At 37.0% G+C, this 22,028-nt stretch overlaps 1 protein-coding gene across 1 annotated transcript; it reads left to right on the top strand.

Moving 5' to 3' along the window:
* The first annotated feature begins 15,569 nt into the window (after positions 1 to 15,569).
* LOC131035127 (pectinesterase 31) lies at positions 15,570 to 18,315 on the top strand. Its single transcript, XM_057966771.2, has 6 exons — positions 15,570 to 16,040; positions 16,142 to 16,246; positions 17,126 to 17,203; positions 17,297 to 17,484; positions 17,582 to 17,755; positions 17,845 to 18,315. The coding sequence occupies exons 1-6, from the start codon at positions 15,765 to 15,767 to the stop codon at positions 17,990 to 17,992; spliced, it is 969 nt and encodes a 322-aa protein (XP_057822754.2). The 5' UTR covers positions 15,570 to 15,764; the 3' UTR covers positions 17,993 to 18,315.
* The last annotated feature ends 3,713 nt before the right edge of the window (positions 18,316 to 22,028 follow it).

Here is a 22,028-nt window from a genome sequence, read left to right as displayed (position 1 = left end):
TTGTTGAGTTGCATGTGTGTGGTTGTCATAAAAGTTGCAGGTCCATACTTGCAAACATAATAACAATGGAAGTACATACAAACATGAAGAAAAATGGAAACACAAACCAAATGTCAGAGCAAATGCAGTCCAAAACACAAAGCAAACAACCTTGATAAACTAACATAACTTGCATTAACTTGTGGAGGAGGAAATGGAGTTGTGATGTCAAAGAACCAAGGTGTACATTTCCAAAGTGGAAGGGAGACTGGTGTCTAAAGTGAGCATGTTTTCAAGCAAAATGTTGACTTGCAAAGACCCTAGTCGAACATATTCTAATGCCTAATGTGTCAAAGAGTCGAGAAGACGCGAGAATCAAACTTGGCTCAATTGGCGAGGAGGCAATTGCATTCAAAATATATACTTGAGATTTACAAACAATGCAATGGACATAAGGAGAAGGGTATGTGCAAGATCATGGTGTGCCAAAATAGGCCCTTAAGTGGCAATGAAATTTCAGAAAAATCAGAGTTATGCAACTTGACATGAAAATTTGAATAAGTTGTGAACATTATTTTTAAAATATGTAAGAATAGAATATATAGAAAATTGAATGTAGTTTCTAAGCTACTAGTTATTTTTTGGAAAAAAAAAATCCAATTTGATGAAAATTTCAAATTTCAATGCAGTGGTACTAAAATTTTAGGAAAAAAATAAGAAGTAGATGTATGTCTGACCACCCTAATCACAATCAAATCTTAATATTTTTTTATAATATTTATAATAAAAGTATTAGACTCATGTCCGGATGTGACACATATTTTTTTTTAATTTTTTATGAATTAAATAATTATTTATGATTTTTTTACTATAGCTTTTCAGAAATTCAGAAACTCCTACGTCTGACCACCTTAACTTGGTCAAAACCTTATGAAATTTAATTTTTTTTAATGTTTCCCTATAGTAGACGAAGCATAGGATGTGACGCATGTTTCGGTTTCAAAAAATGTTATATCGTTTGAAAGTTATGAGTGTTTTTCAATCAATATATCAATCAGGACTATTGTCAGAATTCAATTAGAAAATAAATAATAATTATTTACTAAAGTCGAAATAAGACAAGACTTATATTGTTGGAAATCTGGGAACGTCCTTAAAAAATCCTTTTCATTTTATCAGTTTTGGCTACAAAAAAAGTCGTCAACCACCAGTGTAAAGTCTAAAAAATAAAGGAATACTAAAAAACACGTTTTTTCAGTTGACCTTCCAAGCTTGTCACTTCCAAGCCTAATACCAAAGCATTCCCGAGCCGAAATTTGAAATTTGAAAATTTGAGTACAAAAATCAGATATCGGATAAAATCGGATATCCGATATCCGATTTTTGTACAAAACTTTGCGGTCCCCAAAGAATTTCCCTTTGCCGCCATTTATGAAGTAAACTACCACATGGTAGATCGGATATCGGATTTTATTGGTCATATTTTAGAGAGAGAGAGAGAAGGAGAGGGAGAGAGGGAGAAAGAGAGAGAGAGAGGAGGAGAGAGAGAGAGAGAGAGAGAGAGAGAGAGAGAGAGAGAGAGAGGGAGAGAGGGAGAGAGAGAGAGAGGAGGAGGAGGAGGAGAGAGAGAGAGAGAGGAGGAGAGGGAGAGAGAGAGAGAGAGGGAGAGGGAGAGGGAGAGAGAGGAGAGAGAGAGAGAGAGAGAGAGAGAGAGAGAGAGAGAGAGAGACCATGGGACCCCTTAGGACACAATATGACCCAAAGCGACCCAATATGACCCAAAGCGACCCAATATGACCCAAAGTGACCCAATATGGTGTCATTAGGGGTCATATGGTGTCCTAAGAGGTCATAAGGGTTCATGGGACACCATATGACCCCTATGGATAGCATATGACCCCTAACGACACCATCGGACCCCTTAAGATACCAAATCATGTCATTAGGGGTCATATTGTGTCCTACGACCCTGTAAGACACAATATGACCCCTAATGTTATGATTTGGTGTCTTTAGGGGTCGATTAGTGTCGTTAGGGGTCATATGGTGTCTTGTGACACCATAAGACCCCTTAAGACACCAAATTATGTCGTTAGGGGTCATATTGTGTCCTACGACCCCGTAAGACACAATATGACCCCTAACGACATGATTTGGTGTCTTAAGGGGTCCTATGGTGTCATATGGTGTCCCATGAACCCTTATGACCTCTTAGGACACCATATAACCCCTAGTGACACCATATTGGGTCGCTTTGGGTCATATTGTGTCCTAAGGGGTCATATTGTGTCTTAAGGGGTCCTATGGTGTCCCAAGACACCATATGACCCCTATGGACACCATATGACCCCTAATGACACCAAATCATGTCGTTAGGGGTCATATTGTGTCCTACGACCCCATAAGACACAATATGACCCCTAATGACATGATTTGGTGTCTTAAGAGGTCCTATGGTGTCGTTAGGGGTCATATGGTGTCTTGTGACACCATAGGACCCCTTAAGACACCAAATCATGTCGTTAGGGGTCATATTTACACCATAGGACCCCTTAATATAGGGGTCATATGGTGTCCTAAGATGTCATAAGGGTTCATGGGACACCATATGACCCCTATGGACACCATATGACCCATAACGACACCATAGGACCCCTTAAGACACCAAATCATGTCGTTAGGGGTCATATTGTGTCCTACGACCCTGTAAGACACAATATGACCCCTAATGTTATGATTTGGTGTCTTAAGGGGTCCTATGGTGTCCCATGAACCCTTATGACCTCTTAGGACACCATATGACCCCTAGTGACACCATATTGGGTCGCTTTGGGTCATATTGTGTCCTAAGGGGTCATATTGTGTCTTAAGGGGTCCTATGGTGTCCCAAGACACCATGTGACCCCTAACGACACCAAATCATATCATTAGGGGTCATATTGTGTCCTACGACCCTGTAAGACACAATATGACCCCTAATGACATGATTTGGTGTCTTCAGGGGTCCTATGGTGTTGTTAAGGGTCATATGGTGTCTTGTGACACCATAGGACCCCTTAAGACACCAAATCATGTTGTTAGGGGTCATATTTACACCATAGGACCCCTTAAGACACAATATGACCCCTTAGGACACAACAATATGGTGTCATTAGGGGTCATATGGTGTCCTAAGAGGTCATAAGGGTTCATGGGACACCATATGACCCCTAACGACACCATAGGACCCCTTAAGACACCAAAGCATGTCATTAGGGGTCATATTGCGTCCTACGAACCCGTAAGACACAATATTACCCCTAATGTTATGATTTGGTGTCTTAAGGGGTCCTAAGGTGTCATATGGTGTCCCATGAACCCTTATGACCTCTTAGGACACCATATGACCCCTAGTGACACCATATTGGGTCGCTTTGGGTCATATTGTGTCCTAAGGGGTCATATTGTGTCTTAAGGGGTGCTATGGTGTCCCAAGACACCATATGACCCCTAACGACACCAACTCATATCGTTAGGGGTCATATTGTGTCCTACGACCTTGTAAGACACAATATGACCCCTAATGACATGATTTGGTGTCTTAAGGGGTCCTATGGTGTTGTTAGGGGTCATATGGTGTCTTGTGACACCATAGGACCCCTTAAGACACCAAATCGTGTCGTTAGGGGTCATATTTACACCATAGGACCCCTTAAGACACAATAAGACCCTTTAGGACACAACAATATGGTGTCATTAGGGGTCATATGGTGTCCTAAGAGGTCATAAGAGTTCATGGGACACCATATGACCCTTATGGACACCATATGACCCCTAACGACACCATAGGACCCCTTAAGACACCAAATCATGTCGTTAGGGGTCATATTGTGTCCTACGACCTCGTAAGACACAATATGACCCCTAACGACATGATTTAGTGTCATATGGTGTCTTTCTCCCTCTCTCCTTCTCTCTCTCTATCTCTCTCCCTCTCCTTCACTCTCTCTCTCTCTCTCCCCCTCTCTCTCTCTTTCTCCCTCTCTCTCTCTCCCTCTCTCTCTCTCTCTCCCTCTCCTTCTCTCTCTCTCTCTCTCTCTCTCTCTCTCTCTCTCTCTCTCTCTCTCTCTCTCTCTCTCCCTCTCCTTTTATCCCATGTGGCAGTTTAGTTCATAAATAGCGGCAACGGGAATTTTTTGGGGGAACCACATATTTTTGTACAAAAATAGGATATCAGATAAAATCCGATATTTGATTTTATCTGATATCCGATTTTAGTACTAAAAACCAAAAAAAAAAGGGTTTGTGGGCCATTCTGTAGATTCCAATAGTTGACAGTCTGGGTCCTATGTTTTCTGTCGAGGATCACAGGGTTTCAGACAACTAGAGACAAATTTGTGCTTTTGGGAGATTCTTAAAGTGAAAACTTACATTGTCAATCACGAAGGAGCATATGTGTGGAGGGAAATGGGGAGTAGTAGTCATCAGAAGTCTAAACGCAAAAGAAAACTTTCAAATGACCAAGTTGAAGTTTATAGAGAAAGAGATAGAGAATGTCATAGGAGGAGAAGACAAGGTATGTTAAATATTGCTAATGTTACTTCAACTGAAGAGGAAATTGAAATTGAAAATGTGCAACAAGTTATTAAAAATGAAAATGTAAATTTTGAAAGTGAAAATATTGAAAATTTTGAAAATGTTGAAAGTGATAATGAAAATGCTCAAAATGTGGAAAATTTTGACATAGGAGGTGAAAATGTGGAAAACTTTAACATTGAAGGTGGAATTGCCTCACCAAGTGAGCCATATGTAACACCTAATTACTTTAGAAATGAAGACCCTCTCATGGATGAAAGACAATTTCCAAATCCAAGACCTTCAAGAACCCCAAAATGGTTATTTGAAATCGATGAGAACATTATTGCGAATCTTGAAGGCAAGAGGTCAACAAGAGCTGTTCGGTTGTGGGCTACAGAACTATTCAACCAAAATTTTAGCAATAAGACATTGACCGAGCAATGCCAACTCTTTGTTCAATTGCTAAAGATGATAAAGATGAGACCATCGCTAAAGAAATTGAAGATTCGTATGAACAAGAAGACGGAGAGAAATTCTATTATTGCAAAAAATCTATTTGACGCTCTCAATTCTATTGGAAAGAATACCAAAGAAAGAGATAAGAGAGCCACTCGAAGAGTGATTACAACCTCCTTAGTAAGCCATCAATTGAGGAAGGCTTGTCAAATGATACAAACTTGTGTTGATTTTAACATAAACCGTAAAACTTTGGATAGAGCACTTGCACGAAGACAAAGACTTGATGATCCACTTCAACAAGATACATGGGCATTTGGTGGGAGGCTTCCACATGTTGATAGAAAGTTGACTAAAAATGTGAAGGAAGAGATTCAACAATTTTGGCACTCTAATTCTACAGTGTCACCCAATGTAAAGGACGTTTTGAAATTAAGAATCGGCAACCGAGATCGCACACCGCATCCCAAACATTTCTTGGAATCAAGCCAAACAATGTTGTACAATTTTTTTTGTGAATTACATCCAACTTTGCAAATATCACAAAGGGCCTTTGAATCTTTGAAACCATTTTATTGTGTTCCTCTTAAGATTCGCAATACCTGTTGTTGCAAGTACCATGTGGAGTTTTCAATGTAGCATGAACTTTTATGTCATATTCGTTCTACGATACATACTAATGAGATGTTGCAGGAGTGTGGTGCAATGCTATTTCTGAGATCATCAAGAGACTTGCAAGATCTATTTTTATGCCCTAGAGATGATGGCTGCTATTTCTATAGAAATGATTGTTTGAATGAGAAGTGCTCAGAATGCGGTGGGTTGTCAAAGTTTGTTTCATGTTTTCATGAGGGCAGCGAACACGAGTTTGAAAATAATTATGTTGAGAAAAAAAGATACGAGACAGTGAAATATACTTTGAAGAGTGGAGGTGAAGGTTCTAGATGCGAATTAGTCTCAAGAGAAGTGAGTATTGCTGATTTTATTTTGGATTTTAAGGAAAATCTTTTCTATAAGTATGCAAGGCACACCCATAGGTCTCAGTGGTTGGATCAATAGTTCAGGATGTGTAAAAACTCTTTCCCAATTGGCACTATTGTATCAGTGGTTGATTTTGTAGAGAACTATACATTGCAACCACAGAATGAGGTACAGTCTCAGTACTACAATTCAGTCCATATTGCTATTTTTGTTCACATTACATATAGACATGCTCCTGATAGTACAGAAGAAGACAGGAAGATAATCAGGGAGTATCATTTTTATATGAGTGATGATAGATCACACTCCTCCGAGTATGTGCAACATTCTTTTGAGAATTTTTTTGAGTTCTTGCATGAGAAAGATATTGCAATTGATTGACATATAATATGGTCAGATAACTGTACGGGTCAATTCAAGAATGCTCGTATGTTTTATTGGTTGAGTAGAATGCATGTGGAGAGGCGTATACCTCATATTTGGTGTTTTTTTTAGGCGGGGCATGATGGAGCAGGTGCATGTTTGAAGAGAGCTCTAGTTAAGGAGCAATTGAGGATTTCAGGTGCAAATTTCTCTGATGCACGTTCTATTGTTGATTGGTGTAGTTTAGCATTGTCACATGGAGGTACTCTTGATTCAGCAGTGAGCAGATTCTTTTGGTTGGTTGAGGAGGGAACAGTGGGAGATAGATTGGATTGTCAAACAATTAAAGATTCTTCAAAGATGCATTCATTTCTTAGCTCAGATGCAAGTACATGGACCATTTGGACACGAGCGTTGGCTTGTTTTTGTCAGAGTTGTGATCGGTGTGATTGGGATCAGTGCAAGTCAAGTGAGTGGGTTGATATGTGGGTTCCCCAATATCTAACTCCTTTATCTCAAATAATATCCTTGTCAAACAATGACATGGAAAGTTCACTTGAATATGACCGTCTATCAGATCTTGTACAACCAAGACATGTTTTTGCAGTTGTTGCACTGTAAGGGAATGAAGAGAGATTAGAATATTGGTTGGCATGATGTGTACAAGGAAAACAAAAGCTAACACAACCAGTGACAGATGATGATGGGTTCACATATCCTACAGGTTTAGTTGTTGTTGTGGGAACTTGGTTGTGAACATACATGATTAGAAAGAATGGCATACCTGCATTTGAAGACTATGAGAGACACAAAACCATTATAATGTATTCACACCTTATTATAACTACAAATGTCAAGTTGTTGAAGCATCAAGCAAAACCGAAGACCAAAGAGCTATGGACAGTGACTACTGTTGATCATGAAGCAATACTGGATACTCTTAAACAAAGAGACGACCCTTCAGGCACACTTGAGTAGTAGGTCTTTAATGGTGCCTTATTTTTTTTGATCATGCATTTCATTTCAAACAATGATCATTAAACCTTAATGTTCAAGTTTGTTACGTGTATATTAAGGATGTGTACAAAATGCAGGTCTATTGATGAACGTTTTTTTTTGGCAACACGGTTTTTGCATGCACATAGCGAGTACACTCGATATAATTGGAAGGGACGTATTTTTGCAACACGACTTATTATCATGCATTTGATGAGCTTTACAATTTTTGTTATTAGACAACACTATTTGATAATTTTTTATGATGTAATTATCGCATATAATTATCGCATAACCTTTATGCTCATTAAGGTCTTTTTTAATGATATACAACAATATCACATTGCGATTTTTGCGTCAACATAGTGGGTTCTGTTGATATAAATTGAAGGGACGTATTTTTATGGTATATAATCCCACCTTTTCATTTATTATCATGCATTTTAGTTGAAGTGATTGTCATAAATCCTTTATGTTCATCCATGCATTTTATGTGTAGACTAACAATTCTTAAAAATACAGGTTCATGCTAGATCATTCGTTTTTTACAAGACCCTCTCTTGGTGATGGTACATATTCCTTTGTGCATTAATGAGATTAAATTGTGGGTCTTGTTGTGTTTATTATCATGAAGATGATTCAAATGCATGTGGCCAGGACACATTTGCAGTGGATCAAATTGTCATGACAGATGATCTATTGAATCAAACATTTGACATTGATGGTCAAGGTGGTCTGTTGAATGAAACATTTGACATTTGACATTTGTTAATGTTGGGCCTTCAATATCAACACCTACTAGTCAAGGTGGTCATCGAACTTTCACTCATGTAACCTTGTCTATTTTTATTCATTAATGATTTCTAAAATAAAGTCAGTTAGATTTTGGCAATTGAATAACATTGTTTCATTTTCAGACGTTGACATCAAATGCACCTAGTATTCTCTCCACAATGGAGGATGGTGTTCTCTAGTAGTAGCATCTTTGATGCTTTTGACAATAGTATGAGTCAGATTAGTAAATTTCTAATTTGATGCTTCCCACAGGGCTTTGCAACTTTAGATTGTGAGTGTGCCCCTGTTACAAATGAATTGTACTTTAATCGACATAGATGGTCTATGATGGCTTTTTTGTAAGACTATATGGTTTTATAACATATATTGTACTTTAATCGACATATAACAATATCCAAGTGGTGGTTGGCATGAGCTTGAATATGGTAAGTTGTATGCATCTTGAAGTTGAATATGATATGTTGTATACATCTTGAAGTTGAAATTTGATTAGACTTTGTCAGCATTTGATGAATCATAAATGTCATTTCATTATTAATCTTGTGAGTGTGAGGTGTAGGAATAAATATCAATTACTTTGAAAGTCATGGATGGTTGTCCTGGTATGATAACCACCACATGGTTGTGCCTTATGAAGAAAAGTTGAACATATAATAACTAATTGAGAACATCAATTCAAATCCATAATATAGAGGATACTAATAACAGATCTTTGTATATTTATTTTTTCTAATAATGAAATAGGTACAACTATATTGAGATAAAATGAAGCTTTTCTCTCATGGATGTCACATGCGTAGGGTATGACCCCGAGCGTTCGATCGAGTGGGGGGGCAAAACAGGAGCATGCATAGGGTAATAATGCCTAACTGGACATGTTAGAGCCAACAGTTTGTCATCACGACGAGCAGAATGAGAAATCGGCCACGTGACAACATTCCATTGAGTGAGACTGACGATTTTTTCGCCAACCGAAAAATTGCTGCCCTAATAAAACTATAGGGCAACCTGAAAAACTGAGATAGGATTTTGTAGGTACCTATCTCGTGGCCCCATAGGTTCAAATGGATCATTCACAGGTGCCACAGATTCCAAGTTAGGGCCCGTCAAAGTTTGACAATTTTGAGCACTTAGGGCGCTCAAGGGACGACGCCGGTAGGGTATGATCCTAAGCGTTCGATCGAGTGGGGGGGCAAAAAAGGAGCATGCGTAGGGTAATAATGCCTAAATGGACATGTCGGAGCTAATGGTTTGTCATCGTGACGAGCAGAACGAGAAATCGGCCACGCAACAACATTCCATTGAGTGAGACTGACAATTTTTTCGCTAATCAAAAAATTGCTGCCCTAATAAAACCGTAGGGCAACTTGAAAAACCGAGATAGGCTTTTGTAGGGACCTCTCTTGTGGCCCCGTAGGTTCAAATGGATCGTTCGCAGGTGCCATGGATTCTGAGTTAGGGCCCGTCAAAGTTTGACAATTTTGAGCACTTAGGGCCATCAAGGGACGATGTCGGTAGGGTATGAACCCGAGCATTCGATCGAGTGGGGGGGAAAAATAGGAGCATGCGTAGGGTAATAATGCCTAACTGGACATGTCAGAGCCGATAGTTCGTCATCGCGACGAGCTGAACGAGAAATCGGCCACGTGACAACATTTCATTGAGTGAGACTGATGATTTTTTTGCCAACTAAAAAATTACTGCCCTAATAAAACCATAGGGAAACTTGAAAAACCGAGATAGGCTTTTGTACATACCTCTCTCGTGGCCCCGTAGGTTCAAACGGATCGTTCACAGGTGCCACAGATTCCGAGTTAGGGCCCGTCAAAGTTTGACAATTTTGAGCACTTAGGGCGCTCAAGGGACGACGCTGGTAGGGTATGACCCCAAGCGTTTGGTCAAGTGGGGGGGTAAAACAGGAGCATGCGTAGGGTAATAATGCCTAACTGGACATGTCAGAGCCGACGGTTCATCATCGTGACAAGCAGAACGAGAAATTGGCCACGTGACAACATTCCATTGAGTGAGACTGACGATTTTTTCGCCAACTGAAAAATTGTTGCCCTAATAAAACTGTAGGGCAACTTGAAAAACTGAGATAGCCTTTTGTAGGGACCTATCTCGTGGCCCTGTAGGTTTAAACGGATCGTTCACAGGTGCCATGGATTCCGAGTTAGGGCCCGTCAAAGTTTGAGAATTTTGAGCACTTGGGGCGCTCAAGGGACGACGCCGGTAGGGTATGACCCCAAGCGTTCGATTGAGTGGGGGGGAAAAACAGGAGCATGCGTAGGGTAATAATGCCTAACGGGACATGTTGGAGCCGACAGTTCGTCATCGCGACGAGCTAAATGAGAAATCGGCCACACGACAACATTCCATTGAGAGAGACTGGCGATTTTTTCGCCAACTGAAAAATTGCTGCCCTAATAAAACCGTAGGGTAACTTGAAAAACCGAGATAGGCTTTTGTACGGACCTCTCTCGTGGCTCCGTAGGTTCAAACAGATCGTTCGCAGGTGCCACAGATTTCGAGTTAGGGCCCGTCAAAGTTTGACAATTTTGAGCACTTAGGGCGCTCAAGGGACGACGCCGATAAGGTATGACCCCGAGCGTTCGATCGAGTGGGGGGGAAAAACAGGAGCATGCGTAGGGTAATAATGCCTAACTGGACATGTCGGAGCTGACGGTTTGTCATCGCGATGAGCTGAACGAGAAATCGGCCACGCAACAACATTCCATTGAGTGAGACTGACAATTTTTTCACCAACTGAAAAATTGCTGCCCTAATAAAACCATAGGGAAAATTGAAAAACCGAGATAGGCTTTTGTAGGGACCTCTCTCATGGCCCTGTAGGTTCAAACAGATCGTTTATAGGAGCTACGGATTCCGAGTTAGGGCCCGTCAAAGTTTGACAATTTTGAGCACTTAGGGCGCTCAAGGGACGATGCTGGTAGGGTATGACCCCGAGCGTTCGATCGAGTGGGGGGGCAAAAAAGGAGCATGCATAGGGTAATAATTCCTAACTGGACATGTCGAAGCTGACGGTTCATCATCGCGACGAGCTGAACGCGAAATCGACCATGTGACAACATTCCATTAAGTGAGACTGACGATTTTTTTGCCAACCGAAAAATTGTTGCCCTAATAAAACCGTAGGGCAACTTGAAATATCAAGATAGGCTTTTGTAGGGACCCCTCTCATGGCCCCGTAGGTTCAAACGGATCATTCGCAGGTGCCACGGATTCCGAGTTAGGGCCCGTCAAAGTTTGACAATTTTGAGCACTTAGGGCGCTCAAGGGACGACGCCGGTAGGGTATGACCTCAAGCGTTCGATCGAGTGGGGGGGGGAAAAATAGGAGCATGCATAGGGTATTGTTCATTGAATGAATTGTATTGCATTGTTGATTAAATAAATTGTATTGTTGATTAAATAAATTGTATTGTATTGTTCATTAAATGAATTATATTGTTCATTATAAAAACAACACTTACGATGAAATGAAATGAATTGTATTGTTCATTAAATAGCCATTATTAACCATTGTTAATTATTGGAATGAAGATTAAAGATTTCCATGATAACACCACACACAGATGAGCAACAATTTATATGATCGAATATCAACTTCTATATATATAAAAATGTTGAATGATTACAAATGCATGTCCATACACAAATATGGCATAAACGCCAACTGAAACAAAATGTATGTCTAAATATGTGAATGTATGTCCATATACAAAATATACATGCCAACTAGACATGTAAGCATCCCAAAACTATCTATAACATCCTAAGCTGCTGATGGATCATCAAAATCGATCCTCTTTGCCGCACTGCTCGACTCTGAAGGATCCTGCACAAGAAAAACAAACCACGATTAATATTAGTTATATTATATAATTCACATTTGAAAAGTTAACATAAAAATGAACTATTTAATTGAACTATTCATGTTTACCTCATCTCCACGTTTTCTCTTCAGCTTTGTAGGACTCTTGATGTATGTCTTTGGTAGAGGAGGTATGTTTTGAATATTTTGATACACAACCTACATATGTTCAGAAACATGAGATTGATACAAGTTAGCATATAATTGTCACTGCTAATAACAAATTATATCTACTAATCAAATAATAAAATAAACACACATCTACTCGAGGCATCTCTTCTTCTTCTTCAGGTATACTGGGTGTAGTCATCAAGGATGTGAAGCCAAAAGTTCTCTGTATATATACACAACAAGTATATGAAACTATCAATCTATGTCTAGACATGTATAATCACTATAAGCTATTTAAACTATTCATTCAATCATATTTGCATTCAATTACCTTTCCCTTATCTCCAATTGCACTACCAGATCCTAGATCACACTGCACTACACTCGTGTTGCTTGTCCCCTACAAGAGTAAAATAAGATATACATGCAAGTTACTACATAATCTAATTAATACAAATATAAATGATGAGCATGTAGGTACAATAAAATACAAACAATTAGGTGCAATAATATATGTACCGTCAAGCTATCGAGGCCAAATGAAATGGCCTACAAGGTGCCCTCCTGAATCTGTCTCAACTCATCCTCGGTCATCAACTGTTAAATAGACCATGTAAATAAAAATTAGTACTTAATATTATCTAATTTATAAATATTTAATTAAAATATAACATGAACTGTGAAAACACAAATCTTACCAATACATCATCAATGTATGATGACGGTGCCTCCTCGCCTCTAGCATGTGAGGACTCCCTAGGGTATCCTCCAGTCTGTGTAATAACCTTTGGTGCATCATGCATCTCATGCACCTCGTAATCTGCATTGTCCACAACAGGATCAACGGGTTGTCCAACTGGACCCAAGCATACGTGCCCACACATGACACAACTATGGGGCACACATATGTGTGGAGCCAAGGATGACGTGTCACCGACACCGGATGCACCGCTACCATCAAGAGTAGGCTGAGCTACTAACGCAACCTGAGAAACCAAAAGGCTACTCAAAGAGTCAATAGCCGATATGGTCCGTGAAGCCGCCTCACAAATGATATCAGGATGCTGAACTGCAGGTGGGGGATCAATAGGAGGAGGGGGGACATATGGGCCCTAGACTACTCTGACTGCCCTAGGTCTATTTTGGGGCATACCTAAACCTACACCCTGGAAAGGTTGGATGTCAAAGTAGTTCACATGTTTGTGTAAAAAAAACTAAGCATACAATTTTTTTATAAAATAGAAGGGGATATCAATATTGTTGTTGGGTGGTTTGTCGAAAACCATCCACCAACGATCCCAAAAGTTTTTCACAATCCCATCATTTGTGCACCATTTGATAGAAAGTTTTGTTTTTTTGGGATCTACGGGCTGACTAGTACGGGGATTGACAAACAATGAGGTGATTTCGGCTTTGGATATCTCAAGATCCTTGATATCCTTATACGACAAGCCATCTGCATATTTTTCTTTCATAGAATCTTGCCACAAAAGGGTGGCATCGTGCTCCTCAGTCATGGTTTCTATAATTTTTACGATTGACGTGAGAGGATCAAACAATGGGTTTAGACGAGGGATCCTACGATATACTTCTGCAATCCTCGTCAATTCATTCAAATTTTGTGCAATCAAATCTTGAATTGAGGGGGGGTTTGGCAAATGAGGGTTTGGTTGTTGCAGTTGTGGTTGGTTAGTGTTTTCATTGTTATCCCCAATTTTTAACCTAATTGAATGTAAACAATTAAATTTAGTTAACAAATTTAAACAATTAGGTATTTGATTTAAAAAAAACCTAGTTTTCATGAAAAAAAACCATATTTTCAATGAAAAATCAAATAAACATTCACAAAAAATACAAAAAATGAATGAAAATGATTCAAAGCGACAAAATTCTTACCTCTAAATCTATTTTTTAGCAATTTTTTGTCAAAACACCGGATATCGAATGGAGCGGATATCGGATTTTGACAAATTCGCGCGACCCATGAGTTAAAAATGACTCACGAGACTGTCACTGTCGAAATATAAAAGTCTCAGAAAATCGGATATCCGATTTCAACAATTAAATTATTTTTAAAATTATTTTTAAATAACATATATAATATAATAATATAATATATTATTATATTATATATATTATAATATTATATTATATATATTATAATATATAATATAATATAATATAATATAATATTATATTACAATATATAATATAATACAATATTATATAATATATAATATAATATAATATTATATTATATAATATAATATTATGTTATATTATATATAATATTATATAATACAATATTATATTATATTATATATATAATATAATATAATATTATATTATATATATAATATAATATAATATTATATAATAAAATATAATATTGTATTATATAATACGTATTATATAATACATAACATATAATATATTTTTTAAATTAAAATTACAAATAAAAATCGGATATCGGATAAAATCCGATATCCGATTTTATCTGATATCCGATTTGCATAGGTAATTACCAAGCCAAGGTGTACTGACACCTAGGCCAAGCAAAAAGTCAACATGAATTTTTGCATTTTTAGGCGAGTGAAGAAGGCTATTTTTTTCGCATCGCCACTTTTTGGCCCCCCTTGATCCTGCACTAACCCAGAAGGGACATAAAGTTAATGCCAAGTTGTAAGGAAGAGTATAGGGTGACGACGATCGATAAATGACTATAAGTTGGATTAAAGGGTGGCAGAGTTGTGGCATGCCACGTGGCCACAAAGTCCATTTTGGATGATGCACCACACATCTTGTAGGGGTGGCCCTGTGCACGTAATGGTCACTCCACCAAATTGGCAAATTGTTGACACCTTGGATGAATCACCTTGATACACATGGCATATACTCATAAAAAATTAAATTTTTAATTTTTTTAGTTTAAACTCTAGAATGCATGCGTGCAAATGAAAAAATTGACGGGAAGTTAAGGTTTGCACGTATAGACTTTCCTCCTTAATTATTCGATATAAAAAGTTTAAATTTCATCCATATCAGTTATGATATAAAAACTTTGCATTCAACAAGACTTCATCAACACTGAAAAAACTTTGCAGTCAACAAGATTTCATTACACTCTTTTCAGAACCATTTAAGTGACATTTTCAAAGTCACTTGGAATTAGAAATTTCAAGTGAGGCACTAAAGTTTGACGGTGACTTTTGGCAGTCAAGTTCTTCGCTATTAATTCGGTTTACTGAAGTTTGCGTGTTCCACTGGTTTCGCCTTGGAATGTAGTACACGTTACCGTGTTTCTTTGTTTAATGAGCTCAACCTCTCTTCTTTCTATCAACAAATCACAGGCCTATCTAATAGGTACTGTATAAGATAAATGCCGGTACATTCGCCTATACCCATTGTAATTATTTGGAGTCAGCGGGAATGGGATTTACAGAAGGAGACGATAAAAGATACGACTTTAGAGTCTGGACCAACCATGATAATTCTCCCTTCCAATTTACACGTCTCAGCCCTAAATTTATGGCAAAGGACGCGGTTTCAGAGGACGACTCAAAACATTTCTATATTAAAAGTCGCTCTAGAAGCGTAAGAAATCTGCAAGCAGTATAGCCTAGTGTGAGGAAATGGCAGAGGGTGAGGGTGAGGGTGAGTTAAGACAGAGAGTGTTAAGAGTGGGTCAGAATGGTGGCAGTGGTGCCCACTATAATGACGTCCAAACAGCTATTGATGCAGTTGCTCTCCATAACAGGCAGCGAGTGATCATTGAGATCATGCCCGGAGTTTATAAGCAGCCTCTCTATGTTCCCAAAACGAAGAACTTCATTACTTTGAGAGGATCTCGCCGTGAAGATACTATCTTGACTTGGGATAATACTGCTACTCGAATCGACCACCATCAGGTATGTATGTATGTATACTCTTGATTGGAAATAAACAAATGGGTAAAATTCATATCATTTGAGACTTATTTAGCAATTGCAATCTGCATTGGCATGCCCAGGATGAGAGCCTAATTGGTAGTGGAACTTTTGCCTGCGGAAGTGTGATCGTAGAAGGATCAGACTTCATCGCTGAGGGAATCACATTTGAAAATTGTGCACCCCAGGTATGGTACATAGATTTCATCGAAGATTTTTATACCATTTATGAGATAGTTTTGCTATTTAATATGAGATCTCGAGTTTATGTTGATATTTGTTGGGTTGAGAATTAGGTATATGAGGATATTTTTTTCGTCAAAATTGTTCAGATCATGATTTTAGTCTTATTTTTCATATCACGCTTTTGGGAGTTTGAATCTTGGTAGATAGTATAATTAAGGAACATATCATCACCCTCATCTTGATGGATAGCGTAATTAGAAAATGTATTATATCATTACCATATCACCCTCACTGAACATACTCAATCAATTGAATTACAGCTATTCACCCACCCTTACATTTATATGATAAATAATTCATTAAAACTTGAAGGAATATAAGTAACTACTTGGGGTTTTTTTTTTTTTCATTCTCATCCAACTTTTCATTTTTATAGTTAGAAAAACTAGTCCATTAAAATTGGGCTTTGAGAGTAATAAAACCAACCTCACTTTTGCACACCAGCTGTTTAAAAATTTGGTTCTGGTGTTCAAGGGGTTGAGTTTAGTTGGTTAAATTTGGTTCTGGTGTTCAAGGGGTTGAGTTTAGTTGATTAAAACATTGGGTTTTCATTGTGGAGATCCAAATTCAGTTACCCAAAAGAACTCTAAAGTGGAATTTTAAGTTGCAACTCTTGATCTTTTTCATAATTGATGAACTGGTTTCTAAATAAAAAAAGATTTCTAAGTAGTGATTCTTGGTCTTCCATAAATGATTTCTAGTGTGTTTACTTGGAAAAAAACTTATATTAGTCTCTGATTGATATTCGAATAAACAAAATACTTCTGATTTAAAAAAAAATTCTCATGCTCAAGCTGTGTAATGTGTTGTTTTATTGGCAGGGATCAGAACAAGCTGTAGCCATTAGGGTGACTGCTGATAGATGTGCTTTCTATAACTGCCGATTTCTTGGGTGGCAGGTTACTAATTCCAAGCCCATTCCCATGTTACTGAAATGACCCAATTGCCAGGTTTCTTGATGAATGGATTACTTATTTTCTTGAAAATTTCAGGGCACTGCCTATTTGCACCATGGAAGGCAGTACTTAAGAGACTGCTACATTGAGGGCAGCATAGATTTCATTTTTGGCAATGCAACATCATTGCTTGAACACTGTCACATCCACTGCAAGTCCAGTGGCTGGATCACTGCTCAGAGCCGCAGATCTGAGGATGATTCCACTGGATTTGTCTTTCTCAGGTACTCATTCTCATATTTAAGCAGTTGGGTACTTATTTTTCTTATTGTTTGTTTACAGGTCATTAATAAAGATTTGTATAATGTGAGTACTGTGCAGATGTGTTATTACTGGTAATGGGGAGAGAGGTTATGCATATTTAGGGCGCCCATGGGAGTCATTTGCAAGAGTTCTGTTTGCATACACATGGATGGATGGCAGCATCACCCCTCTGGGTTGGCATAACTGGGATTCACCTGAAAGGGAAGAGACTGCATGTTTCTATGAGTACAGGTTAAGCAATTTTCTACCTGCACAGAAAATTTTGCAGCAGTGAGAGATTATTTTGTTTATTTTTGTCTTGTCAAATGAATGCATTACAGGTGCTTGGGGCCGGGCAGTGATTGTTCACAGCGAGTAAAGTGGGTCAAGATCTTGGAAGATGACAAAATTGATGAATATGGTGCCCTGAGTTTCACTGATCCAAATCCACACAAAACATGGCTAACATGGTTTACAAATGGAATGTGAGTGGAGATGGCATTATCAACATAAAATCAGTCTGAAATTTGAGATTAACAGTAGGTTTGTCAAGTAACAAGGAGAGTGGGGGATTGGGCTTTTTATGTTCTGTTGACATTTATATTGAATTGGTTTTCTGAAATCAGAAATAGTTTTGCTTGACAATCAACCATGTCTGCGTTTTCTTTAAAATGGTGCCCATGCTGCTTGTTCAAATGTTAAGCATATTTTGGCATCAAATATTTTTTCATTTTCAAAAATATGTAAATGGGAGATTTATGAACACTTATGCAATAAGATTATATGTAATTTTGTGAACCTTATTTTAATTTTGAAGTTGTTTTTTAATAAATTGTTAATAAATAATAGCATTTAGTCAATAGGCTATTTTAGGGCCACCCTTAAACATCGCACACTAAGCAGTCAACGCTTACTGTGGCTGGTGTGGGCCCATTCGCTTTGCCACCATCCGTTCTTATTTGTCCCGTTTCCGTTAGCATTCAAGTTCAAACATTGCTCCCGCACAGTAAGTACGGTTGCTTTCGGTACGTGTTTGGTGACAGTCTGGGGCAGCTTGTACCAAAATGGGAGCTCTGGCATCAAGGAAAGGCGATTGTGGTCAGCTGTTACAGTTGGAAATGCTCTGGCAAACGTATGCAAAATGTGGAAGCATAGACAACACACTTAATTATATATTTCCATTTTCATATTATTGATGATTTTTAACTTTTTATCTAAATAAATATTATTTTTTAACTAAACAAATAAATATATCTTGAGAGGGTGTCATGTTTTGAATTTTTAATTATTGAAGAAAAGTGTCATTTTTAAAAATATAATTTAATATTTTTATTTAAAAATTTAATAAAAATATAAAATGCATTAAAAAATTAAGTCACTTTCATTTGCTTCAAGTTTAAAAGTGAGATCAAAAGTTAGTGCTATTCATTTCCTTTATCAAGTTTTAGTTAACGTAACTCTAGTTCCTTAAATGATAACAGTTGAAGTATTATACATTTTTAACATACTAATTTCTAAAAAATAACAAATTCCCTTACTCATATAAAGGGCTTGTTGCAATTGAACAGTTGGTTAAACAAATAATTTTATTGGTCACATCATATGTCAAATTAAAGATAATAAATGCCTAATGCATGCGAATTTTATGTAATTAAGTTTATGGAGCCTAATCACCCTTAATTGTGCGCTATATTGAACCATTTAATAAACTAGTTCAATGAAGCATAAATGTAGGGATGATAGAAACATAATGTGTGCAACTTTGATTTAGTTGGGTTTATGATTGACCTGGCATATTTATTATGAAAATATTCCTAGTAAGCTTTATAACCAGTTATAGATTGTCTCTAAGTTGATGAAAAATGACTTTATAAACTTATAAATAATAATAGTGATCAACTATAGTGAGCATAACATGTTAATATGTAATGCAATCTAAAGATATTTCATTTAACTATACAAATAATTTAAATATTCCATAAGAATTAGTAAGAAATCACATGTGAGTGAATTGGAACAACAAATTATGAACCAATTTTGAGGGTTTGGTAAATCATTATTAGCATAATCACCATGAATTTAATCAAAAATTTAATTGAGAAATAAACTAGCAATTGTTAGAAAAAATTCCAAGAAAAGGTGCACAAAAAGGCAAGAAGAATCTTTCTAATTTGAATGGCTCCAAAGGAAGAACAACACTTATATAAAAAGAATACATGAATATCATGAGTGGCAAATAGGAAAGAAAAGAATGTCCATATTTTTTTTAATGATCAATCGTATCTCAACAAAATATTTTTTTAATAATGTCCATGAAAATAGTTCTTGAAATAGACTAAGGAATCTTTCATCTTTCGAGAAAGGAAATCAACGTTAAGAGGAGCAAGTGAGGCTAAGAAAAATTAACAATAATTCTATTCCATCAATCAAGATCTTCATCTAATAATTTGTGCCTAGAGAATGAAATTCATCCTTCAATTGGGTTGCTCAAATTATAAATTTTATTGACTCCTATCTTGCAAAAGAAAAATGAAAAATTAAATTGAAAATCAAATAGGAGATTCTTATACACTAAAATTCCTCTCAAGAGGATTCTTTCTAGAAGAATTTCCTAATAAAATGAAAAGGGACAATGCCCTTAATGGAGGACCAAGGATGTCAAATGGTGTAGGCCTCTTCTTGAAAAATGGTCAATTGTTTTGATTTGTTAGATCTTAAAATCCAATAAATTTCAATATATTTAGAATTTAGAGTCTTCTTCAAGAATAGTGGTAATACACAATCTTGGAGTAGATTGACATTTCACTTAACAAAATTGAAATCTTAGATGAATTAATTGTGTAGGGAGATTCAAAGATTTATGCAAGGGTATGTATAAGGAGATTTTGTCCAAAAGCTAATCAAATGTAGAATTTAAATAGGTAGCTATAATTAGTTTATAGGAATTTAGGTAAAACCAATCTTTTGTAGGCATTATAAATTAAAAATCCATTACACTTAAAAGAATTAGCCAAGCCTAAGGAATCAAAAATCAACACAACACATATTAAAGGAAACGATGAGATCATAAATACCCTACAAAAACTATTCGATCCATGAAGTAGTGTCATCAAATCAAGTAGAATTGGGATTGTTAAAAGTTGCTTTCTTATTCTTCTTTGGATAATAAAGATGAAAATTTCTCTTTTTTCATATATATGGAAGAATGAAATTGTCTTTCTCTTTCTTTATTGGTGGAGAACAAGAGTTATCATAAGAGCCAAGGACTGAGGGGTATCCATTGTGCTAGATTCACTCGAGGAACGATCTTTGACCTCATCCCTTTTCAAGATGTAGGAGCCATGCACTTAGCAAGACTTGATTCTTGTTGGGTTCATTAAGAACCATTCAAATTCACCAACAAATCAAGGACCCATTGACTATAGCTAGTAAATTCAATCCTTATTTTCATAAGAAACATCTATTTAATGTAATCGAGTCGGAGCTGCAAGGATAGCATCCACTTTCTTCTTAAGTTGATCAAATTGCTTCACTAGTATATTGAAGATTTAGAAGCATGAGGGGAATATTTATGTTTACTTGATGCATGTAAATTGTTCGTTTTGGAAGTCTTGTAATTTAATTAATTTGTGTTTTTGCTACCATCCCATTCTCCAAGATTTTTTATGAAGGATTTATAAGAAAATCAAATTGAAGTTGTGGAAACCCCACAAGAAAAAGTTCAATTTAATTTCTGAGCGAAATTTGAACTATAATATTGTTTGATTGTTGTGAAATAGTAATTTAAGTTATATATGACTGGGTTGAGTGGTAAAAAACAGTCCTTATGATAAGAAAGAGAACGTGCATTGTTATTTAGAAATGAACAAAATTCTCCTTTAGAGCTATTGGGCAGGTCATGATGGAAGCACATGAGAGAGTGTTTGTTTTGCACAAGAAGTAATGGAGCAAGTGGGTATTCAGATTTTTAAGAAAATCTCCATGGTCTCATTTAGAAATGTGGATAATACACTGTTGTTTTTAGAGTATCTTTCAAAATTGTAAAGTATTGCAAAGCTATTGATAACCTCAAAAACTATATGCCACTGAACTTGATATTAGAACTCAGTTGTTGGAACTTCCCATGGCTTGTCCAATGCAATCTTTTATAGAACTTGGTGGACATAAATGAAATCTTTTGTTAATACCCCGTTCAGGGCATTCCATGAGAAGATATTTCTTAGAGGCATTTTGTCAAACAGTTCAGGTGCCTTTCCTATGCTTTTAGATTTTGCATATCCTGCAATCATGGCCTTCTGTCAAACAGTTCATGTGTCTTGTCTATGCTTACACATTCTGCATGAATGTTTATAAGGGCAGCTACAAGATCTGAAAAAATTCCTTTGATGGATGTCCATCCCCTGTTCCAAAGCTCCCATTTTCGCGGAGGCTGAGAAGATGCTGGCAAAGGTTGCAGTGTCTGGCTTTACACCTGCCCACCACATTTGGTTGAAATCGTCTAATTCCTTTTCAAGGAAGGAATCTT

This window comes from Cryptomeria japonica, chromosome 5 (assembly GCF_030272615.1).
Source record: "Cryptomeria japonica chromosome 5, Sugi_1.0, whole genome shotgun sequence".
NCBI lineage: Eukaryota > Viridiplantae > Streptophyta > Pinopsida > Cupressales > Cupressaceae > Cryptomeria > Cryptomeria japonica.
This window is presented reverse-complemented; position numbering and strand designations above follow the sequence as displayed.